Source organism: Chiloscyllium plagiosum, chromosome 7 (genome assembly GCF_004010195.1).
Source record: "Chiloscyllium plagiosum isolate BGI_BamShark_2017 chromosome 7, ASM401019v2, whole genome shotgun sequence".
Classification (NCBI taxonomy): Eukaryota; Metazoa; Chordata; class Chondrichthyes; order Orectolobiformes; family Hemiscylliidae; genus Chiloscyllium; species Chiloscyllium plagiosum.
Genome location: NC_057716.1, coordinates 40,115,619 through 40,142,100, shown reverse-complemented (window position 1 = coordinate 40,142,100; position 26,482 = coordinate 40,115,619). Strand labels below are relative to the sequence as shown.

Below are 26,482 nucleotides of genomic sequence, written 5' to 3'. Positions count from 1 at the left end.
TCGGTGTGGACTTGTTGGGCCGAAGGGCCTGTTTCCACACTGTAAGTAATCTAATCTAAAAAGGTGCATGAGAACTTGGATAGTGGGACAGATGCACACACCTTGCAGATGGTGGACAGGGACTGGAGAGACAGGAGTGAATTACTTGCTGAGGAATCCCTAGGCTCTGATCTGCTCTTCTCACCACAGTATTTATGTGGCTGGTTCCAGTTCAGTTTCTGGTTAATTTAAACCCCCCACCCTCTGCCAGATTGTTGATAATGGGAGATTCAGTGATCCTGATGCCATTGAACTCAAGAGACATGGTTAGATTCTGTCTTGTGGCAGATGGTCATTGCTTAGCAATTGTGTGGCATGAATGCAACTTGTCACTTAACAGACCAAACCTAGATGTTGTCCATATTTTAGTATCTGAGGAATTGCAAACAGTACTAAGTATTGCACAATCATCATTGAACATTCAACTTCTGACTTTACAATGGAAGGAAGATCATTAATGAAGCAGCTGAAGCTGGTCGGAGCTAGGACACTACCCTCAGGAATTCCCACAGAGATGTCCTGGAGCTGAGATAATGGACCTTCAAAAACCGCAACCATCTTCTTTTTTGTAGTGTACCGCTTAAACCAATGGTGAGCGTTATTTCTGATTTCCACTGGCTTAGGTTTAGCTAGAAGTGTTTGACACCAGTCTCAGTAAAATAATCCCTTTATGTTCACAACTAAAATTGTAACAGGTGCTACAGAAACATATCGTTTCTTTGTAATACAAAGGTCAACCCATTGAGAATGACAAAATGATTAGATTACCTAAAGTGTGGAAACAGGCCCTTCAGCCCATCAAGTCCATGCAGATCCTCCGAAGAGTAACCCACCCAGACCCATTTCGCTCTAACTAATGCTATGGGCAATTTAGCATGGCCAATTCACCTGACCTGCACATTTTTGGACTGTGGGAGGAAACTGGAGCACCTGGAGGAAACCCACATAGACACGGGGAAAATGTGCAAACTCCGCGCACACAGTCAGCCAAGGCTGGAATCGAACCTGGGTCCCTGGTGCTGTGAGGCAGCAGCGCTAACCACTGAGCCACCGTGCTGCCCATACCTGCTTGTTAAGAATGCACAACTTGAATACTGTTATATAAAACAGTTGAGGCAATAGTAACATACATGCAATTCTACTAGTAAGGTGGAGTGGCCAGTTAAAATCACCCCTGGTTACTTAGGTACCTTAAACCCACTGAGAGCTGCTAGTAACTTTAACCCAATCAACTATGAAGGCAACAAGAACACTTATCCAATACCACTCTTTTTTTAACAAATGCAAACATGGTTTTGGTGAAATCATTCAGACATAACTTCAGTTTTAGCTTAGCACCAATACTCCCATAGCCTGAAATCCACAGCACCAATCTTAATCAATGATAAATAATGCACTTATATGCATGCAATAATATTTAAATGCATTGTGTAGTGAAAATAATGGAGGGGTGCACAGCAACTCAGTTTTAAAGAGACCACTGATTCATAGCTTGAGTAGGAAATTGCAGTAGCGTAACCCCCACAGGGGCTTGAGGATCCATGGTCAGAAAAGGCTCATTCAAACAAATCTTCTCCTGTCCTTACAGTGTTGATATCTGTTGCATCACCATGTGATGCCAACCACTGTGGTTGGGTCGGGAGCTGTCGCTATCCTCACTTCCTAACTGGGTCTACAGGGCATACTTGGTCTAAAGTGGTAGAGGAAATCCATGAGGCTGTCTAAAAAATGAAGGGACTCTTGTTTTAAATAAGATGTAATTTATTGCATGATAGCAACCAGATACAAGTTACATTGGCAAGACAGACATTATTACTGAGATTTTTGAGACACCTAAGATAATAGATCTGTTCCCTTCGAGATCCTAAGATCTTCTGCCTTTCCTCAGCCAAGACTTTGTCCATCATCAGATTGGCTGGAGGTAAGTAAACAATTTGGAACTGTTCTGTTATACAACAAGATCTCCTATGGTCCAGGTCCATCAAGTTTAGCTCAGACCTTCTCTGATATAGATCTCTCCCCTCCATCCGATCACAAGCTACCTGCAGACCCTGTGACTTCCAACCCTTTCCTACTAACATCCTGCATAGAACATGTGGTAAGTGGCTGGTAGGATTCGAATGGAGCCTAGAAGTCAAGTTAGTTCAGGCTTCCTTTCGGGAGCACTGAGTAAACTTCCAGCTCACCACCAGTTACAATACTGGCAGAAAGTTAAAATGTGCACCTCCGTAACAGATGGAAAGATATGGATGATGGATGAGGAGTTACAAGCAAAAGGGAAAATAGCTAAAGTTAATGTCATTGTTCAGATGTTGAGAAGAAAGAAATGATATTGTTCTTGGAATCACTTCTTACCTTAACTGGAGTAGCGTGGGAAGCCAATGATGGAAAAGCCATTGGAATAAATTGGGCAGTTAGAGTGGTGAATCCCAGGGAAGGCAAGATCTCCGTCACAAGCAGAATGAAGAAATTCAGCAAAACAATCATGCAGCTTGATTTTGGTAATTCAAATGGATATTAAATTGGAGGAAGTGCACATAAATCACATGACAACATTATTTATGGCCCTCGACAATGTTGCAGGAAATTGTATTTCATCTTGACTTCCACAATCTTAGTGAACAAATAGCCAAATATTACCAATATTATCAATATTACAACAGACATTCCCAGAAATCAGTTATTTGTTTTGTATGTTGACATACTTAGCACAACATGAATTAAATCATTCACTTCTGGGAAATGCTGCCTACTCCATACACATTAATGCACTATCTGATGCAAGAAAAGGAAAGGGAAATTAGTAAATAAGCAACTGCAACATGTTTTTAAATATTTTAAACCCTATCACCATTGTAAAAAAAACAAAAGAACTGTGGTTGCTGGAAATCAGAAACATCAACAGAAGTTGCTGGAAAATCTCAGCAAATCTGGCAGCATTTTGTCAAGAGAAATCAGAGTTAATGTTTCGGGCCCAGTGACCCTTCCTCAGAACTGAGTTGTGTTCTGAAGAAGGGTCACTGGACCCGAAACATTAACTCCGATTTCTCTCCGCAGATGCTGCCAGATCTGCTGAGTTTTTCCAGCAATGTCTGTTTTTGCTCCTATCACTTTTGTCTTTGCTCTTGTTAAGTACTGAATGTCAGGGACCAAAGAGAAGATACTGATCCCTGTCATTGAAAATACAGCCATCCCTAATTCTCCTCTGAAAGATAACTGATGTATTTTTCCAAAAATATGACTACCTAATCAGTGAATGGGAGTTACCATTCCATGGTGTTCTCTGTTGAATCAGAGTCTCTGCTCGATTAGAATCATTTTCCCAAATAGTGGAATCAGAGCTGACAGTGTGAAGATGTTTTTGCAGCGAAGGACTACTGGCAGCTGGCCGATCTGTTGAATGCTGGTTGACAGGTACCTTAGATGGAGAAGTGTTTTTTCCCAAGAACTGTTCATCATGTCCTTTGATAATGTTATCACCCATTGTTACAAGAGGCTCCTTAATACTGTCATCATCACTCTTGTTTCCTTCTGTAGCTTGCCTTGTTTTCTCTTCTGTGGCTTGCAAGAATTTTTAAAAGGGAAAGAAGAAAACATTTGTTATGAAATCTGAATCAACCAGTGTTCAAAGTTTTAATGACAAAACAAATTTCCATTGCATCTATGTCCAGCCATTTTAACATGAAACATTTCACTTTATCATGGTGTATACGCATTGTAACAGTTAGAGCCAGAAAGCACAGAACACATACTATGTGCAACTCTGAGTTGATGTGGAGGTGCCGGCAGTGGATTGGGGCGGACAAGGTTAAAAATCACACAACACCAGGTTATAGTCCAACCTAACTACCTGACAAAGGAGCAGTGCTCCGAAAGTTTGTACTTCCAAATAAACCTGTTGGACTATAACCTGGCGTTGTGAGATTTTCAGTTGAGATGTAAGTGTAAGTATTTAGTCTTTCGATTAAGCATCAAGGCACCTACCTCAAAAGCACCCAGTCTTTGTAGTATATGTCATGTGAGCTAACATATAGGGAAGCACTCAGACCATATCCAACTGGCAGTGGTGTTTGATCCAAGTGACCACATCAGTTCCCAATAATTACAGCTCAGTGTTGCTTTTCTGGTGCTCTGAATAATGACCACTTATTCTTTCAATGCAAACTTTGTTATAATCAGTTCATTAAAATCTGAGGGTCAAATTCTAAGATTCTTAAGTATTACTGCCCTGGTAGAGCAGAACAGTAAAATCGTTCAACAGAATCATAAACTCTACAGTGCAGATCAAGGCCATTTATCCCATTAGGTCTGCACTGACCCTCCGAAGACCATCCCACCCTATCCCACTAATCCTGCATTTCCCATAGCCAATCCACCTAGTCTGCACATCCCTGGACACTATGGGGCAATTCAACATGGGAAATCCACCGAACCTGCATATTTTTGGACTGTGGGAGGAAACTGCAGCACTCGGCAATGATTTTGGTCCATTTTGGAATCTCAAGTTCAGCAAATAATGTACTTTGGAGAGAAGTTAGTTGACATGAGGTTTAAATATTATGCAAAAAAAGAAGTTGAAGAGGGAAGGTAGGGGTTTGGTACGGGGGTGGGGAGGGGGTGATGCCCAATTTCTGAACACACTCATTTTCTCTCTAAAGCTGTGCTAGCTCCTGATTTGATATTCAAGGATGTATGAATGTTTTAAAAAAACCCTGTATGGAACAGGCAATAAGCTCCTGGACATCGTGGGCAAAATAAAACAAAAATGGGCAGAGCATTCATTGGGCATGCTCCACTCAGTTTTTCTGAATCTATAATGGTCTAACCATTGGTGCTGAAAGAAACTACTTCAAACCACTGATATTATTTAGTTTTTTTTGACATCTTCCTTTCTTGTGGAGTGACACAGAGAAGTAGTGCTCTGCCTGTCTCTACAGCAATACTGGGGCCTACTTGCCTCCATTTCAGCTCATAACACTCATTGTCTGCTTTGTAACAAAGCCCCAACTGCAATATCTGGTTGATATTCACAGTTTACGAATATAATCTAGGCCTAATGCTCAGTATCCAGCAAAACCTTAAGTGTAAGTGTCGCGAGAGCGCCGGCTGCTTTGGGCAAGTTTTCAATTCAAGACTAATTGTTTAGCCTCTGACACTGATACAATTCAACGTTTTCATTCATTCAAGATGATCAGTCACCACCTCTTTGGAAAACCAAGCTAAATAACTCAACCATGGCCAGCTGAATTTATGAGAATTTTGCCCTCATCAAGGTGAAAGGCTGTTAATGCTAGAGAGCGGTAAGTTTCCACATTTACTGGAGAGGAATTCATGGCTGAAAGGGGGTTGCTGGGCACTGGTTGTCAGAGCTTCTGGCACATGAATCACAGCTCCCAAATGTTTTCACATCCTGATGGGCTACTTGCCCAGATATTAGTCTAATCATCAGGGTCGGCTTCAAGAAGGATAGGGAGCACCCCTGAGCAGACCATAGCGCCAAATAGGACATTATGGGTGTCAGCATTATAAATGTGGGTCCTTTAAGGGTCAGACAGAAAATCTTCACACTTGTTTGAGAGGAGGTGATGTTCTTTGGTCTTTGTATTTGCTAGCAGGACTCTAAAACACAGGTCATTTACTGGAGGTGATATATAGATGGGAAAATACTAGAGATGATTAGGTGATGGAAAAACTTTCTAAAAAAGAAAAAAAAAGTATCTCAACGATTAGCACTGCTGCTTCATAGTGTCAGGGACTCGGGTTCGATTCCAGCCTTGGGTGATTGTGTGGAGTTTGCACATTCTCCCCGCGTCTATGTGGGTTTCCTCCCATAGTCCAAAGATGTGCAGGTTAGGTGAATTGATTATGCTAAATTGCCCTATAGTGTCCAGGGATGTGCATGTTAGGTGGATTAGCCATTGAAAATGCAAGGTTACACGGACAGGGTGAGGGAGGTTGGGTCTGGGTGGGATGCTCTTCAGATAGTTGCCAATGACTTGATTGGCCAAATGGCCTCTTTCCACACTGTAGGGGCTCTGTGATTCTATGAAAGAGCTGAGGTCTGGGTTCTTGTCGCACCATGTTAGTGTCACAACCTCTGAATCAGGAGGCCTAGGCTCAAGTCCCAACTTCTCCAAAAGTATGCCATAACATTTCTGAGCAGGTCATTTAGAAAACAATGACTTGACTCTTCCTTTAACTGGGCATTTCCTATTATTTGATTAATTGGAAACATTGATGAATTAGTGTGGGGGAGGGATAATCAGTAATTTGGTGTTCTGAAAAAAGCCATTCAGTTGTATGTGGTAACCCTTCTGATTATAAATTTAAAGTAGCCGGGATCCAGGAATTCTTGTGGTGCAGTAGTTATGTCCCTGCCTTTGAGCTAGCAGGCCTGGGCTCAAGTCCCACTTGCTCCAGAGTTATGTAATAACATCCCCAAAACGTGTGATTAGAAAATATAGTAAGAAAAAAGGCTGGGCTTTTCCTTAGAGACGGAGAACATGGTGTCCACCCATTCCCTCGAGTTTTCAGAGAGAAGTGTAGACCGCTGGGGGAGGAATGCCTTATCTCACCCTCCAGCTCCCTTTCCATTTAATCCACCCCGTCTCTCCCTCCCTTTCCTTACTTTCATTGGCATTGCCTGTCGACGTTAGTTAGAAACCCGGGTCAGTTGGTGTTGGAAAAGACATTCCGGGGTGTGGGAATACATCTCTGTATAGAAAATGAGAAAAAAAAGAAAAAAGAACTCAGCTCTTTGGTGTCCTTAGGGTGGGAGCACACACTTTTGATGTCTTCAGTGGGAGGTGGGCACCATGGGGTATGGAGTACATGTTTTCCCATTCCAAATCCATTTTAATTTAATCCTCTCTCTCTCTCTTTCTCAACCTTAAAAAAGAAAAGCTGGGCTCTTCCTCAGCAGAGATTGGCTTCTGGAAAGGGAAATAGTCCAAAAGGGGAGGGTGGTAATTGCTGTTTGTGTTAAACTATAGCTTACAATAATATACTTTAGACAAAGACACATTAGAAACTATTTAGAATGCATTTTCTATACAGAGATGTATTCCCACACTCCGGAATGTCTTTTCCAACACCACTGACCCCGGGTTTCTAATTAGATTCTAAAGGCAATGCCCAATGAAAGTAAGGAAAGGGAGGGAGAGAGGGGGTGGATTAAATGGAAAGGGAGTTGGAGGGTGAGATAAGGCATTCCTCCCCCAGCAGCCTACACCTCTCTCTGAAAGCTCGAGGAGATGAGTGGACACCATCTTCTCCCTATCTCAGAAAGAGCTCAGCCTTTTTTCTTCCAATATTTTCTAATCACATGTTTTGGAGATGTTATTACACACCTCTGGAACAAATGAGATGTGAGCCCAGGCTTGCTAGCTCAAAGGCAGGGACACAACCTCTACACCACAAGAATTCCTAGATCCTGGCTGCTTTTTATTTATAACCAGAAGGGTTACCACATACAAATGAATGGCTTTTTTCAGACCACCAAAACACTGACCACCCCTCTCCCCCTTACACATACACAAATTCAACCTCATGAACATAATTAAAATAGTTTGAATAGTTTGGTACTCACTTCTTGTTCTGCCTCCATAAGTCCTCAAGTCAGCGGATTGAGATGGCTTCCCATTTTTTGTCAATTTAACAGTGCCCGCCATCCCATAATCTGACATAATCTCATGCCTTTAGATCCACCCCTTCCACTTGCCCCACCCCTACAACAAGTGTTAGCATAGAATATGCACTTGTCAAATAAAGTACCAGTTAGATGCTATAAAGAGGAGTCTTCATTTTTCAATGCTACCGAGTATTATCCAGTTGAGCTATAGTACAGGTTACATACATTGCTTTTAAACCTGTGGACCAAACTCAGATGCACCCGATTGCAACAATGTGGGAATTATCAATTCTCAATCAAGCAATCATAAGAACTCTCTGTAGCATTCTGTGAAGAATTAGAGTCTGTACTCTACCTAACTCTCCCACGAGACATGTAAATAGCAATTGTTGCAACCATGTGTGTCTGAGTTTGGTTCATAGGTGTAATAGCAAGACACAGAAATATATCAATCAATTGTTGAATATTGTACTGCTGACTTTAAATAGGTTTTATTTTCTTTATGCTATTGGATTGTTTTTGAGTTTTAAGTTGCTACAAGAGCATGTATTAAAGGTAGAAAATGGAAGAACGTCTTGTTATTCTCTGCCACTAACCCTCAAACTGACTAGTTAACCTTTTCCCTTAAATATTTCACTGAGTTGGGAATATTTTATGAATTCAATCAATAATTGACTAAGATAGCTTCTACTATAGATTGAAATATTCACAAGATGAGCCTGGGAAATTGTTGAAATTGATCAGCTTCTGGGCCATCAGGTACAATCAGTTCAGTACTGCAAAAGGAAAACCTTTTGCTTTCCATTACTTGTTGTCCAGTTCTCAAAGTAGCCCATAGCCTCCTGCAGCTGGTCAGGCCAGTGCACTCTTCATTGCAGCTCAAAAGTTCAATTTCAAGCCTCCTTATTGGTAAATTTTAGTTGTTAATTGTCTGGGACCCTAACGTCACTCAGTTAAATATTAGCCTCACTTACATCATCACATTACCAAAGTACATGATTATTCCAGGAAATCTAGGCAAAAGCCTAGAGGCATCAACATTACACTAGTTGAATCACACAAATAGTGTCAAGGAAAGTAAATTCAACCAAAATTTCAGGATTTAATAAAGCATCGCACAAAAAAAACAGCAGTGCACTCGAGATGCTCTATATCTAAAACAATGAGCTCATTTCTCCTTTGCAATTAGACCTATCTTCACTAAGTCCTTGTGATTTCTTTTTAATGATTACCAGTCTTCCATTTTCTAACTTTAATACATGCTCTTGTAGCAATTTAAAAATCAAGTATAGTCCAATAGCATAAAAAGGTAAAACTTATTTAAAGTCAGCAGAACAATATTTGACCGTTGATAAGAGCTGCTATTTAAAAGTTTCTGTGGGAGAGTAGAGTACAGTAGGATTGTTCACTGAATCCTACTGAGACTTTATAGGATTGCTTGAATGGAGAATTATCATTTCCACATTGCTGCAATGATGTGTGCCTGAGTTTGGTTCACAGATATAATAGCAAAACACAGCAAGGTATGTAACCTGTACTGTATCTCAACTGGATATTGCTTGGTAGCATTGAAAAGTGAAGAGTCCTTTACAGAACATCTCAGATAAATCCGAATTATTTCTTTTTAATGATCAACAAATCACTAAACAATCCAATGGTGGCAATCTGATGTCACTTTATAGCTTCTTCTTCAACAAAAGTAACTACAGATTTCCTGTTGCTGTTCTGTATATTAAAATTTTCAATGTTTTTCAATGATTTAGTAGCTAGCTCGCTTTTCAGTCACTGCACTCTGCAGATCAAAAAGTCTGTACATTTGCTCTGTGGTCTCTGCAGTTGGGATCATATTTGGCATCTGACCATGGAATTTATGGTGATGACAAGGTCTTGTGTAATAAAGTAAGATGAACAAGAAATATACTTTGCATGACCTACCTCTCCACTGTCTTCACTGTGTCAGTCCCTCAGGTGATGAAAGTAAGTCAATTAGAGCAAATATCCTTCAACATCCAGTTAAAGGTAACAATGACACCTTCACAGATTATTAAGGGATATCTTGGACACTGGATGTTCATATGAATCTAAACAGCATGATATGCTAAGTATCAGCAATCTGATACTCTAGAATGTTTGTGTTTGTATGTTTAGAATAATTAGATTAAAAAATCAAAATCAACCCCACACACCTTGAATTGCCAGTTCTTTCCATTTTTCTTTGTTTTGCTGAATGATGTCCATCCAGTTCAACTTAAAACATTTTAGGTCGACAGTAGAAATGGAATACTCTGTGGAACAACCTCCATCTGATGGTACACTCCTTACACTGTGTCTTCTGGTTGAATCTGTAGTGGCTCCCACTCCAATATTGGTAAGACTTTAATAAGACAAAAATCATTCAACTAATTACTGAGATATAAATTGTGGCATATCACTGAATGACACAGAAACCTTTTAAACATTAGTTAATTATTTAACAAGGATGACTAATGCTAGCGTATATAAACTCATGTTAAAAGTAAGTCCCATTTACAATTAGTTTCAGTAATGAAAAATATTCTATTACAGTAGACTTCGTTCTTTGCTTGCAGCTGTTTCTCATCATGCCCATTTTTGTCTTACTTCCTTGGAATTTTACTTCCTGATAACATGTTTGGTTAAAAAAGAAGGCTTCTTATACAGTTTCTACTTATTTTTCTGTTGTAGCTTTTTTTTGTATCTGTACAATAATTTGCAGAACAAGAATACAACAGCAAACAGAACCTATTGGAATTGACAGTTAGAAAGAACACTGTGAGGAAATGATAGGAATAATCAGAAAATGCTATGAGCCAACGGGAAATTGTTGCTATGTTGCAGAGATGATGAAAACTTGAGCCTGCTAAATAAAAAAAAACACAGTTGAGTTAACAGAGTAGAGGAAAAGACAATTCCCAGCTAGTAGATCAGGTCAACCCCACATCGAAATCTAGGACGCTTTCTTGCAGATATGAGAATTGGGCATCGGATTGTAGAGGTAGAATTCATGGTGTTTGAGGAGGATGGTAAACATCCTTGAAGCAGAGAAGCTGCCTAAACCTCAGGGAAGTTAGAAATTAAGTTAAAAATACGTTTTGTGCTATTCTATGCAGAGCATTTGGACCAATTTTTCAAGGAATTGGGAAGTCGCACAACTGCCAAATGAGATTAACTAAACACAATAACAGAAATCCTTTAGCTCAGCTTATACACAGAACTTGTGATGGTCTGAGAGGGAAAATTGAGGTAAAGATCAGGGAAATCACTGACTACAACATCAGATCACCAGATGAAAGAGCAATACCATGGGTTAGCCCTGTTGCAGTCATGCTAAAATCAAATAGTGACAGTTCATATATGAGGGATGAACAAAGCTGTAGTGAGAGAATGTTACCAAATTCACACTGTGGATGAAATCTTTCAAGAATTGTTAAGAAACAAGGTATTTTCCAGACTAAACTTAAAATAGGTGTACCACCACGTGGAGGTTCATCTGATTTCAGGAAGGTGATAGTCTTTGTCACTCGTTATGGATTTCACTGAAAGAACACTATTTTTGGTATCCAAAGAGTACCAGAGATTTACAAACACAAAATCCATAAAGTGATACGGTGATCCCAGGAATGACCAATATCTCAGGTGACACCTGTATTCATGGAACCTACAGAGAGGAACATGATGAGAGACTAAGTTGGGTTAGATTGTGGTCAACAGAACTCACAGTCAATGCAGACAAGTGCTTACTGGGTGTGACAAAGTTAATATTCCTGGAGCATAAACTCAAGTCATGGAATCAATCCAGCAATGATAAGGTAGAAGCAAAACCAGGGACATGTAAACCATAAAATACTGGGAAAGTGGCAGTGGATCAAACACACAGATCCTCATTAGAGATGGAATCAGAAATGGTTAGATAATTTGTTATACGAGGAGCAATGACAACTGGACAGAATGAAAAAGAGTGAAAGGTCCAGAACTGAATGACATCAGTTAAAGAATTCAATTTGGAAATTGGGAGAATTGTCCATTCAAGGCACACATCACTTAATGAGATGAACTACTTATAAGTGGGAGGCATATTCTAGAAAGGCAGTGCACTCAAAGTGCCACAAAAACTTAGGCCTAGACTGGTAACTCTAGCTCATGAGAGTTTCCTGGGAGTGATTAGTACCAAACAAAACTCAACGACCAAAGTATAATAGTCAGGAATTGAGAAAGATGTGCAGCTGTTTGTTGAAATAAAATGTCAACTTGTGAGCAGGTCCAAACTACCAGAACCATTACTTGGCACACTATAATTGGCTGGATAATGGGAGGAACCAATGGTTGACTTTTAAGGCTGACACGCGTCAAGAGAGTTCATATTTACAGTGTTTAAATACTGAGGTGTTATTATAAGCATATGGTAATGAAATCTACAACTACAGAGAAAATGGTGTTTGCACTGATTGAAATACTTGCAAGGTATAGTCTACCAATTACTCGCTACAATTCAATTCACAGATCTTTGCAGGCAACAAGTGCAAGTCATGGGCATTCACCATCACAGAGTAACCCCTGAATGGTGAAAAGCAAATGAGGAAATGGAATGACAAAAACAAAATGGATGAGGAGTGTTCAAGCTGACGCAACAAGTGGAAGGAGGTGTGTTATGATAGAACGGTATGTAGACTGCAACACCATGCAGTCAATGTCAAAAAACCTAGCCAAGTTATTATTTGGAAACAGGTACACACAAAGTTGCCAGAGCTGACTGACACCAATATTGACCAGGAGCTTCGAGATCATGATCCTAAAAATGAATACTTCTAAATTTTATGTAGAATCCAGGGGGGTGCGCTAGACATTCTAATGTGTTGTTAAGTGATGACATATTTCAAAGACCGATGATTCTGTATAAGATGGATACATTATCTTATCACAAACCATTCATGGTCATCACCAAGAAGGGACACTGTTACTATGCATGTTCCATTAGCTACAGTGGATGACAGAAATATTTCATGAGTCAAAAATAAAAGTGCTATAATGGTTAACACATTGCAGCAGAGATGAAGGAGCTGAGGTGAAGCTGACATCCAAAAGTCAAAGCCAAGTCAAATCACTATCCAGAAGGAACATCATTGGATCGAGGGGAACACAATGACATGTCCTATTACTGATTCAAGGAGCAGAGTTCAGAGACATCAGGAAGTCCATGGCACAAGAGAACACAAAAGCCAGATGAAGAACCTGAAATGAAAAATCAGTTTGGAACAATAATTTTGTTTTAAAACAACACATAATATATAAAAAGCAGCATGCACTGACACAAAGCATGTGCTAAAATGTGAATCTTTGTCTGTTGTGATTATGTTTAAAACAAAAAGGGTGTATACAAAACACTGCCCTTAAAGGCAAATGTGTTGAAGAAAAGAAGTGGAATACTGAACAAAAGACTGGAAATAATCTGACATTGTTGACTGAACTTACTGTACATTTCTAATTTTAAAAATTCAGTTACACAATGAGTTAGGAAATGATTTGTTGGTCTGCAAACTTTATTGCAGTGTTTTGGAAGGGTTGGAGTCTGCCACATAAACCAAGTAGAAAAATCATGTCAGTGTTTGATAAAGGAGGGATGCCATGATAGCTGATTGCGTAAGAGGGTTTGAGTACTAGATACTATTGATTGTTTGGATGAAAAACTGAAAGGAACACTTTGCACCACATGCGAGGTTACCTGATCTGGAGGCAAGATCAGTTAGCACAACTAACAGGAGTAAGAAGAAGCCTCCATAAATCACAATAATTTTGAGTGCTGCTCTTTCAGTCTGAAATGTGGCAATGTCAAAACTGACTGAAAGCATTGGTGAACTTTTCAGAAGACACAAGATAAATTGGGAAACTACATAAGAGGACCACTAGATGGTGCTATATCATAAACTGAGTGCAACAGAAAATTAAAAAGCTCAATGATCCAATGGCTATTATTTCATTATGGTAAAAACAATGACTGCAGATGCTGGAAACCAGATTCTGGATCAGTGGTGCTGGAAGAGCACAGCAATTCAGGCAGCATCCGACGAGCAGCAAAATCGACGTTTCGGGCAAAAGCCCTTCATCAGGAATAAATATTATTTCATTATGTCTTTCCATTTTTAGGGGTGTAGTAAGAAACAATAAGACAGGGGAGGGGAGAAGGCAAATTATTATATATCCATTACATATTGTACAAACGTAAAATCAGAAAACAAACTAATAGAAAACTAATGGAGCAGAATATAGTTTGAATGAGCAGTTTACACACTAACTGATTCACAGTATTGGGGAAATGCAATATTGGACCGGAATAATCCCATCAATAAATTAATGTACTATCTTTCAATAGGTAAACTAAAATGAATAGATGTTAAAATGTTCGAATTGCTGTCATAGACCAGGAAAGACTTTTCTTTCTGTTCTACCTGAAGATGTTCAACATCTTCCCTCCTTCATAAGGTCAGAAATGGGGATGTTTGCTGATGATTGCATAGTGTTGAACACCATTCATGACTCCTCCAATACTGAAGGAGAAAGTGAGGACTACAGATGCTGGAGATCAGAGCTGAAAATGTGTTGCTGGAAAAGCGCAGCAGGTCAGGCAGCATCCAAGGAGCAGGAGAATCGACGTTTCGGGCATAAGCCCTTCTTCAGGACACACTTTCCTCATTCCTGAAGAAGGGCTTATGCCCGAAACGTCGATTCTCCTGTTCCTTGGATGCTGCCTGACCTGCTGCACTTTTCCAGCAACACATTTTCAGCTCCTCCAATACTAAAGCAGTCCATGTCTAAATACAGCATGACCTGAACATAATCCATGCTTCGGCTGACAAATGACAAGTAACATTTGCACCACACAAGTGCCAGGCAATGACTATCTACAACACGAGACAATCGAACCATTGCTCCTTGACATTCAATGGTATTACCGTCACTGAATCCCGAACTATTAACATGCTGGGGCCTGGGATTGGCAGGAACCTGTGGCTACAAGATCAGGGCTGAAAATGTGTTGCTGGAAAAGTGCAGCAGGTCAGGCAGCATCCAAGGAACAGGAGAATCGACGTTTCGGGCATAAGCCCTTCTTCAGGAATGAGGAAAGTGTGTCCATTAGGCTAAGATAAAAGGTAGGGAGGAGGGACTTGGGGGAGGGGCGTTGGAATTGCGATAGGTGGAGGGAGGTCAAGGTGAGGGTGATAGGCCGGAGTGGGGTCCTCCAGCCGTCGTGTTGCTATGGTCTGGCGATGGAGGAGTCGAAGGACCTGCATGTCCTTGGTGGAGTGGGAGGGGGAGTTAAAGTGTTGGGCTACGGGGTGGTTGGGTTGGTTGGTCTGGGTGTCTCAGAGGTGTTCTCTGAAACGTTCCGCAAGTAGGCGGCCTGTCTCCCCAATATAGAGGAGGGCACATCGGGTGCAGCGGATGCAATAGATGATGTGTGTGGAGGTGCAGGTGAATTTGTGGCGGATATGGAAGTGTCCCTTGGGGCCTTGGAGGGAAGTAAGGGGGGAGGTGTGGGCGCAAGTTTTGCATTTCTTGTGGTTGCAGGGGAAGGTGCCGGGAGTGGCGATTGGGTTGGTGGGGGGTGTGGACCTGACGAGGGAGTCATGGAGGGAGTGGTCATTTTGGAACGCTGATAGGGGAGGGGAGGGAAATATATCCCTGCTACAAGATCAGGGCCAAAGGCTGAGAATCCTGAAGCAAGTTACTCATCTCCTGACTCTCCAACATCTGTCCATCACACACAACACGCAGGCCAGGACTGCAATGGAATAGAAACAGCCTACTTGCTTGCCACATCTACAAAAATCCAATCTTTCCATCACTGAGTAGCAGCAATGGGTACCACCTAAAATTTGCACTGCAGAAATTTACCAAGTCTCCTTAGACATCAACTTTCAAACTCATGCCATTACCATCCAGAAGTAGAAGAGCAGCAGATGTATGGGAACACCAGCACCTGCATTTTCCCTTCCAAGCTGCTCACTATCTGACTTGGAAATATATCACCGTTTCTTCAGTTTGGCTCTGTCAAACTCCTGAACTCTCTAATGGCATTGTAGATTTACTGACACCAAAAGGACTCCAGTGATACAAGAAAGCAGCTCACTACCACTTTCTCAAGGGCATAGGTAACAAATGCAGGCCCTGCCAGCAATGCCCACATCTGGCAAATGAATAAAAAAATTCTCTCACAAATGGGTATTCTGTGCATTCACCATTAATGCAATAACATTTCGACACTATTTATCCTAGAATTTATCAGGTGAAAAACACAAACAAGGAGATCAATAAAACAAGCAAGTTACTTGATTAGTTGAATCCTCAACATTTTGATAATGAACTGAGGGGGAGATATTGAGATTAATGCCAAATAGTAATATATTACTCATAGCAAAACTGAATTACAACCTGCAGACCTGCTCTGTGCACTGCATAGATCTAAACATTCTACCAGATCGGAAGAATGGGTTAGAGAAAGGACAATAGAAGTTTTCTGGGTCAATTAATTTATCTTCAAATGCCATACCCCATCATTGACACCACTAACCTCATCATTGCTTAAATCACTGTGCCTTCATTACCCTTCTACCAACTAGCTCTGTTCATAATGATTCAGAATCAGCGTTCATGTGCTTCAAACTCACACACTCAGTTTGCATAATATCAAGTAGTACAGAGGGGTCTGCCACTGACTTAGCACTTGGCTTCATATAGAGCTTGAAATATAGAACAGGCAGCCACTTCTATCAGCTCATCTTATAAAAGTAACAATGCTGCAGTGTCTGATGGTTGCCATTAGTAGCATCCGCCCAACATCTACATGCTGCGATAGAATCTCAGACTAGTGTCATCCAGGCAGGTTCTATTGGCATCATGGTTCTGGATACGGAGTTGAGATAGTGTTGGCCACCATTTTGCCTCCTCTTTCCCCTACCTCCTGCTCGCACCATCTTCAAAGAGAGATCATAAAAGATTTTCAAACCTTGGAATAGGAAAAGAATTCTGCAACGAACATAAGCACAGGAGCCAGTATAGAAAATTTGAACCTCTGCACTACTCAAAAAGATCATTGTGAATTTCTATCTCAGTTCCACCCTCCAGATTCTTTAGAGCCCTTAGTACCCAAAAATCCAGAAGACTCTGTCATTAATATACTCAATGACTGAACATCCATGATCTGGAGCAGAGAAGTTGGAATCCCAAACATTTAAAAAGGAAGAAAATTCTCCTCATCTCAGTGCCACATGTCCCCACTTTATTCTGAATCATGTTCTAGGACTGGATTTTTAATCTTAATTTCTAAGGATGGAGGTGGGACATTGAACCCTTTTGAAAAAGCAAGTAGCAACCATGACTGGGACTACTATTCACTGAGCAGATGTTACAGGAGGGCTCCTAGAGAGCCAGCAATAGTGTGCGCAAGTATCTCAAGGTGGCACCAAGGTTCTCTGATGCCCTTCTTGTAAACATTGCTTCCATTATCCATTGTCTGAGAAACAAAGAGAGTCTGGATAGAGGTGACTACAAACAGTAGAGAGTGACTAGAAGGATGTGGGCTCACTTTCATAAGTGATTCAAGATCTAAGATGAATGGTAAGTGGCACCCAGGTGACAGGTGTCTACCTCCGTATGTACCATCATGCACACATGTTCTCTGTAACATTTGCAAAGCATGCATCCATTGTCATCAATGAAAACTCAGCCACCTTTGCAAATGTTGTGTATTGAGAAAGAGGCATCATTGAAGAGTGCAACATTGCATGTCATTGTCAGACTGGAATAGATGAAGGTGACCAGGCTATTCAGATAAAATTCTCTCTTCACCCTACAGGCAAAGTGAATATGTACCTCTTGGGAATTGCCTCAAACTGGTGGTGGTATGGAAGACTAGCACAGCTTTCTTTACAATTCTACACCTTTACAACAATGAAAAGGAGACAGTTCTGGGTACTGTGAGGTTGCTGGTGATGGTATGACGAGAGACGATGAACAGCAGGGTCATTTCACTGCTTTTTCCTCAGATGAGGGAGTGGAGCAAACACCTGCCCAATTCATACTCTGGCTTATTGAGGGCTGTTACTTACTGGGTTGGTTTTGCTGAGGCATCTGCTCCATGTCTGGAGTTCCCATCACCACCTTGTTTCTCCCACATGTCCCTGAGTTGTGTGGATATGGAGTCGCTCTTGTTAATGGCCTTCTCCATGTGGAGAGACTCCACTCCAGCACCATCACATCATTCCTCTGTACCTTCCACCATTCTTACCTCCATTGGGTCTCAGTCAAAATTGGAAGAGGGAACACTGGGGGAGCAGCACGCCATGTAGATTCCTGGCCTTGGGTGTCACAAATGTGGAGGGTATTTCTGGATCATCACAGACAATCGAGTTGTCAATGTCGAAGGTGGCTGGTACAGAGCCAGATGCAGACAAGAGTGGTACCCATGTGCTCGACATTCGCTCAATTACCACTTAGCAGAGACATGAAGATTCCAGCTTCCCACCCCTTTCCCTATTATGATGTACCCCAGGCACTTTGGGATCAAGTGGCACTCTTGGGAGTGCAGTTTTCAGGGGTGCCTGCACTTCCACTTGTCTCAGCAGTATTTAAAAATCCAGCCCTTAGCTTCCCTGTTCAGGGGAATTCTCAGCATCTATTCTGCCAAGATTCTTCAGAACTTTACAGATTTAAATTATACCATTTCTCATTCTTCTGAAATGCAAGTGATATAGGTTTAGCCTATTTAATTTCTCGATGTGAAAAGGATCAGTCCCTCAACCTAACTCATTAACATAGTCTGTAATAGATTGTGATATAAATTTTGCCTCTGCCACTTCATCATACTCCCGTACCTTCTCTTGTAACCTGATGGATTACGGCAAGGGGCTGGACCTTGTCATGAGAAGAACGGGAAGTGTGCATCTTGCGAACCACTCAGCTGGGTAATGCAGTGCTCCTCCAGAACAACTCAAGCAGTGGAAGCATGGTTGAGGACCTCATTTTTCAATATTTCATGCGCCAGCACCACTCCCATGGCAGACCTGCTCTATATATTGAAATTAATTCTGGATCTGTGTCATGAGCTAAGTTACGAGTGGACAAACTAAATGCTTCCTCTTGATTTGCCATTGCGGTTGAAATACAGATGGCATTGGGGCTTGCAGCTGACAGAATAGATTGTGAAGTGATTGGGCAGTGGTTCGCATTTGCAATTACACACCAAATGAATGCAGTGGAATCCCTTTTGTTTTTAGACTGTCCCGAAGGCTGTCTTAGGAGTGTCTACAAAGCACTTTACAAATACGACATCTGCTGCATTTCTAGTGGCTATGATCCCTGTTTCCTTGTAATTGCTCAACCTTATAATACTAACCTATTCCACTTCATTTCCCAGAACTGTGGGCGGCATGGTGGCACAGTGGTTAGCACTGCTGCCTCACAGCGCCAGAGACCTGGGTTCAATTCCCGCCCCAGGCAACTGACTGTGTGGCGTTTGCATGGGTTTGCTCTGGTTTCCTCCCACAGTCCAAAAATGTGCAGGTTAGGTGAACTGGCCATGCTAAATTGCCCGTAGTGTTAGGTGAAGGGGTAAATGTAGGGGAATGGGTCTGGGTGGGCTGCGCTTCGGTGGGTCGGTGTGGACTTGTTGGGCCGAAGGGCCTGTTTCCACACTGTAAGTAATCTAAACTAGATCCAATATTGGCTCTCACACCGATCTAAATTGTAGTGGGGGGGATGGCTGCGAAACAGTAAATATTGTTAAATGCTTCCACTAGCAGGAAGATCTATAGGACACAGATTTTAAATCATTGGCAAACGATTGAGCATGACAATAAAACATTTTTCTGCAAAGCAAGTCATTGTGAACTGGAACACACTGCCTGGAAAGGTAGAGATATTTAGCATGGTGCATTTTGGAACTTTAAGAGGCTGCATGGTGCCTGCAGAGAATTCAGAAAAGTCAGGTGAATAAAGAAGTAGAAAGTGAAAGCAAACATGATAACGATGGTGACTAACTGTGCCACATTTACATCTTCGATCATTCTGTATCATCAGTCTTACTTCTCTGAGCTAAAATATGTTGCCTTCAAGTCTCAATTCAGGACTAGAGAGCCACAGTCTAGGGCTGGGCTTTATGCAGAGGTAGTAGCCCTGCCCCTCTGTCTCTTCCTGGCCGATTTAGAGATGCAGTTTCATCAGCTCAGGACGAGACTTCAACCCCCAATTAGGAGGAAGTTCTGCTCTTGAGAACTGCTGGCCAGGAAGATGGTCTGGTGCTCTGTACTCCCAGTGCTGCCTCCACCACCCTGAGGAGTAAGCCATGAAGCTGAATTAGAAAGGGAGCAGGCATTTTGTCAGGCTCAGTGAGGGTGTTAGAGGTCTAGGGTGGGGAGGAGCAAAGGGGAGCAAGTGTGAGAACGGCATTTGTTAAAGGATGGCTCAACAGGAGCATCCTCCTACAGCCCAAAACAGGGTTCTTGGGTGCATTGTCCAATGCTGACGTCAAGGGCGCATGGATTGTCTGAGGCTTCTGTTGTTAATGGTAAAGCAGTTGTGGAGGTAGAGCTGTCACTGTAGCACCTTATTATACATGGCTCATTCTTCCAGCATAAGATGGGGGATTGGTGAGTGTGTGTATGTCTGTGTGGATACCTGTGTATAAAATCCCACCTTGTTAAAGCTTCTCCCAGCTATCCTTACTGTACAATTTGAAGGAGGTTACTGGAATTCTTTCAATATCCCAGTCAATGTTTATCTCCTATCCAATGTCAGCAAAGAGGAGATTAATTAATTGTATATCTCATTTCTGATTTACGAGAACTTGTGTGTAAATCAGTTACCATTTTGGCTGAAAAAAAAACAGAAGTCGATGCAGTTTAAATAATTGACTGCCGCAGCCCTTCTGTAAGCACCGAGGATATAAAAAAGACATTACAGAAATTCAAGTTCAAATTTTTCCTTCTGTTCTGGAGAATATTTAATTCATCCCTATGATATTGTTCATATTTCTGGAATAAACCCAGTAAGGAATTGGATATAGTACAAAAGCAATAGTTGACAGCAATTACAATAATATTAAAACAGGTCATGAATTTCATTCAGTGAACATGAAGTAATTTAAATCCATGGAATTCAGAGTACAAAAATAATACCTGTGAAACTTTTGGACAACTCAGTGAGGTGCTTGTGAGTAATTGCAGAGTCTCGAATTATTATTATGAATGCATTGGAAAGACTTTTTGTCAGTACATGATATTGTTGCTGCAAATCAGCAGCAAACATTAAAACTGTCAACAACTACACTTATTTCCTTTTTTAAATTAGAATTTCTATTTTATCATTTGCAGTTTCATTTATTTTCTCTATTTACGTTCCTTCTATGCTGTGTTCCCATAGCTTGAGATAGTGGGAAGGCAAAATATGTTCCTGTGTATTCAGCCACACACTGTTTGACTTAGCCATTGTAAAGCATGACTGAGTAATGTGGTTAGAATACTTTCCCATATCTTGACTAATTATCATTCAGCAACAAAGCAACTCTGACTAAAAACTCTCAAATGGAGACTTAACGTTGTTGTCTAACATCATAGCAATGTGCTCAAGGTTTTGTACAGTGTCACTATGCTCCCTTCTGGTTACTTCTAGGGAACATTTTCTGCAGAAAGTAACTGTCCCACTTGTCAAACAATGTGGTCAGAGTTTTGAATGTCAGTACGACTTTGGGGATGATTGACAGGCTCAACTTGGAGAAGTAGGGGATAAAAATCAATCTTAAACAATTCAATTTGCAAACTTTCAAGATTGAAATTCTGCGAACATTTTCCGTGCAGCTGAGTATTGACATTGTTACAATTATTCTGGAACAGACAGCACAGAGATCAACAGCAACAAAACAAAATCAAACAGAAGCTGGCTCACATTCTAAAACTGTAACTTAATTTTAGGAAATGCAAAACAATTTTGCAAATTTCTACAGACTAGATTTATTCTAAATGCACGATACGTTGACTAATGTGTAAACCTTGTTTTAATAAAAATGCTACAACAAACCTTTGTTGTCGATAATCAGAGGTCTCGGATTGAGAAGCTTCCTCTATAAGAGGAGCTATTATTTTTTCTGCTACATCTGTCAGAACAGAGAAGGTTGGCTCCACAATAAAATCAATAAAACCTGTTTGAAGAAAAGGTTCCAAGTGACTAACAGAACACAGCTAGATGAAAGATATAAATTCAGTTTGAAACTTAGTTCAATATGTAGAAAATTAAACCTTGTTAACGCAAATAAAATTGAAACTTTGAAAACACAGACATTTTTTAGTTACTGATTAAGATTTCACCAAAACGAAGAGTTATTGGATGATGGAAAAAAGGTCTGACGGTGCAGTGAGTGATATCACTGTTTTCGAGACAGAAGGGTTAAGCCCAGGGCTTGAGGGCCACAGAGATGGATTCATAGTCCAGCCAAAATTATCAACATGCAAATCCTTTCAAGACTCCTAAGGCCAGCAGCAAGAGTAGGACAGACAGCGCAGCATGAAGCGGCACACACAAACGGTGAAAACTGTATAAGGACTGGATCTGGTCATATTGTGTGCCCATCAAGGATTACCTGGTGAACTAAAATGGAGTGACTTCTTCGCACCCACTGATTGACAAATATATTATGGAGATAGGAACAGGAGTAGGCTACTGACTGTTGGCTGTTTGACCATTCAATTGGATCGTAGCTGACCTGTATCTTTGCTTTGTCTGGCTGCCTTGAATCCAGGATCCTGACTGTCATAGAATCATTGAATCCCTACAGTGCAATGCTGATAGAGGCTATTCGGCCCATCGGACCTGCACCAACCATCTGAAGACCACCCCACCCAGACCCAAGTTCCTCCTTTTACCATGGCTAGTCCATCTAACCTGCACATCCCAGGACACTATGGGCAATGTAGCATGGCAAATCCACCTGACCTGCACATCTTGGGACAATGGGAGGAAACCGGAGCATCTAGAGAAAACTCATGCTGACACGGGGACAATGTGCAAACTCCACATGGGCAGTTGCCCTAGGGTGGAATTGAACCCAATCCTTGGTGCTGTGAGGCTGCAGGTATTCCTCACTGCACCGTGAGACCTTCTTTCAATAATCCAACAACTATACATTTTGGTCAGCCAACATGCCATTCCTTGGTTGAATGACTTGAGTGGGATTACAAATCTGTGATTTGGTCAGCAGAGAAATCAAAACATTGTTAGTCTACAAGAAAGGAGGTACATTTTGGCTGCTTTAACACCACCATCCCCATCCTCAATTTTATGGTCACTAGCAACCTCCACCCTCCCGGTCTGATAGCTGAGTGTCCTTTATTTCATTAGAGTTGGTCACATTGGTGGTGTCGCTCAAACTATTGTTTCTGGGTGGAAGTGGGAAGGTGGCAGTACCCCAACCTGATTAAATAGCCACCACTTCCAACTTTGCCAAGAGAGCACAAGATTAAGCCCATGATGTTCTGTGTATTACACAGATCTCCCTTAACTCTATCCAAGGTACACTGTATGCTTATGGTCATTAAGTGATTCTGAAAATTAATTTAGACATTTGTTTTCTTTGTGCAGCTTCTTATTCTGTGTTCATAATTCTACTTTCAGACCTGAGAACCACAGAGAGACATATGTTCACTGAAACTATATGTGGATGATCTCCCAAAGTTGGTGTAATTAAATATCTGTTACAAGACTCTCACTGCCAGTGGGAATTCACGGTCAATGACGTTTGAAAATATAGCTCTGAAAGCTTTGTTACTCAAATGAGCTCAATATTTCTTACTGGCCAAAGAGAAAATTGCCTACCTAAAAGTTGTCATTGCAAGTTATTTTTTGGCTATGATTAGAATGGATAAGAATGGAACTGGGTCAGAGCAATTGTTGGATGGCAATGGAGTGGCAAAGGAGGATGTTGTGATTAACTGTATCAAAAACTTGCAGGCTGCTTGACAGAATGAGGAAGGATTGTTTGCCTTTTCACAATCACATAGCATGTCATTCATGACTTTGACAAGGACCTTTTGGGACGATGTCTGGATTGGAAACCTGAGTGCAAGGACTCAAGCATGGAATGCTGGGAAAGATAGGCACTCATTTGGGATGTGGCAATATGAGGACTCTGACAAGGAAAGGAAGGTTGGTGATGAGATGGTACTTTGCATGGACAGAGAGACTAAGGTTTGATTGAATGAGGAATATGATGAATGCAGATTAAAAGAAGAGGCATTTAGTATCTAGGGAGAGAGAACCATTTACAATATTTGCTCGGCTGGGTGTCAGGAAGGAAAGTTGAGTGTCAGCAAATTAATGGAAATAGGTTCAAGAACCAGGGGTGGCTGGGCTCAAAGAGCACATGAGGAAAAAGTGGGGATGAAGTAGTGTTAGATGCAAGCTCATGGTTAATGCAAGAGCTAAACATTAAAGGGTTTTGGACTAGCTAAACTGGGAAATTACAAGGAACAATAGACACAGCTGATTTAATGGTCTGAGATTTAGGTTCAAAGAAAACCAAGAGCTGCTGCAACTTTTTGTTGGAGGTACGAGTGGAAAAGAGAGGGCAGAGATAAGAAAGTCAGGCAGTGGGGAAAAGGTCATCTTTGTCCTTCAAGATGATCCTTATACAGGAGAAATCTTGCCAATTAAGATCAGGCCCTATTAACGTGAAAACTGAATTTTAAAAATAACACATGCAGATGCCTAGACATCATTGTTGTACACACTTACCGATCTGAGACTGTGCCACCATTGTGGATTTTCGATCACATAGTGGGGAAAATGGCAATCCTAAATCAGCCTCACTATCACCCTGTATAGAAAATGACATGTTATCAAAATTAAAGAAAACACTAATAGTTCTACATTCTTTAATGAAGAAAAGATAACAGCAATTGTTGATTTGCATGTGTGTTTGGTAGAGCAGAGGAGTGAGAGTGAAAATAATGCATCCAGCCCTGGCATCAGAGCAATGAAATCAACTTGATTACAATACACCTTTATTGTATGGAAAGAATATGTAGGCAACATCAAATAAAAATGGTTCAAAATTCTTCATTTGAAGAGTATAGCCATATTGGCAGGACACAATACAATTGTCTAAGATGAACTAAAGATGTTAATTTTTGCCTTCTACCATCTCCTTTAACATAGCTGGAATTTAACTGAAATCAACAATTTTGGTTCTGTGCTTTCCAGACTTAAGCCAGGCTTTTAACAAGGCTGGCAGTGAGAGAGCAGTCTGGTGTAATTAAGAAGCAATTGGAATTGGTTTCTCATTAATTTGGTCAGTTAGGCATTTATTTTAGGAGCATACGAAACTAGCCAATTTAGTATGACTGAGCAAATAACTGCAATTTACAACAGAGTGCTGGAGTTAGGTGATTAAAGGACTGTGATGTACAATAGAGCACTGGGCTCTCCTGTGGTGATGTGGTAGTGTCCCTATCCCTGAACCAAGATGCCCAGGTTCAAGTCCAACCTGCTTCAGAGATATGTAATTACATCTCTGAACCGGTTGATTAGAAAAATAGATTACAATACAGTACTGGAGTCAGGTGATTAAGGGAGTTAATACAGGAAGGGAATGTGGTATGGTGCTGCTTCTTGTTTTTCTAACAATTTTTGAACATCCAGGAATTGTCTCTCATTCTGCCACAAGAGAAGTGTTGGAGCTATGGGTTGACAAGTGCTTGCATCCTGATGGACTTCAGCTTGGAGTCTTAATAGAAGTGTGTAGTAAGGTAGTTAATCCATTGATTTTAATGTTCCAAAATTTCCTTGATTTGGGAATGAACCATTAAATTGGAAAATAGCAAATGTAACTTCTTTATTCAAAGAGGAAGAGAGACAGAAAGCAGTAAACAGCAAAGCCAGTTATGTCAACATCTGTCATAAGGAAACTGAATTTGTTTAAGAAAGAAAGAGTTGGATAGAGTTCTCAAGGATAGTGGAATCAAGGGTTATGGAGATAAAGTAGGAACAGGATACTGATTGAGGATGATCAGCCATGATCATAATGAATGGTGGTGCAGGCTCCAAGGGCAGAATGGCCTACTCCTGCACCTATTGTCTATTGTCTTTTAACTGTTAGAAGCAGTTATTAAATGGTTAGCACACTTAGATAAGTTCAAAGTAATCAGGTACAGTTGACATGCTTCTGTGAAAGAGAAATCATGTTTGACTTTTGTCATGAAGTTCTTCAAGGAGGTGATATGTGGTGTAGATAAATGAGGAACTAGTGGATGCATTATATATAGATTTCAAGGAGGCATTTGATAAAGTGCAACATTCAAGGTTATTATGGAAAAGGTCATGATGCAGTGGATATTATATTTGCATGGATAAACAGCTTGGCTGGCTAACAGGAAGCAGAGAATAGGCATAAATGGGTCTTTTTCAGTTTAGCAAGGTACAACAGGTGGAATGGTACAAATCTGATGCTGGGACTTAAACTGATTACAATTTATGTAAATGACTTAGATGAAGGGACTGAAAGTATGGGTTGCCAAATTTACCGAAAAATACAGCTCGTTATGAAAGCAAATTGTGACAAGGAGGTAAGGAGGCTATAAAAAGATAGGTTGATCAGTTAAGTGAGTGAGCAAAGATGTGATAAATGGAGTATAATGTAGAACAATATGGAATTGCTCATTTTGGTAATGCACCAAACTTGAAATCTAAGTTGAATGGCAGTAAATAGATCATTGGTGAGATTTTGACTCATTTAAAACATTTTTACTGACTCCA

The 26,482-nt window shown here is 40.9% G+C and overlaps 1 protein-coding gene across 1 annotated transcript in view; it reads right to left on the bottom strand.

Moving 5' to 3' along the window:
- The window catches only part of pde1a (phosphodiesterase 1A, calmodulin-dependent), a 520,230-nt gene that overhangs the window by 20,347 nt on the left and 473,401 nt on the right, over nt 1–26,482 (bottom strand). The window contains exons 14-17 of the mRNA XM_043693462.1: nt 24,464–24,545; nt 21,755–21,875; nt 9,856–10,043; nt 3,307–3,600 (exon numbers count right to left, since the gene is read on the bottom strand). Of these exons, the coding sequence (XP_043549397.1) occupies nt 3,307–3,600; nt 9,856–10,043; nt 21,755–21,875; nt 24,464–24,545 (685 nt within the window). The remainder of the gene's footprint in view (nt 1–3,306; nt 3,601–9,855; nt 10,044–21,754; nt 21,876–24,463; nt 24,546–26,482) is intronic.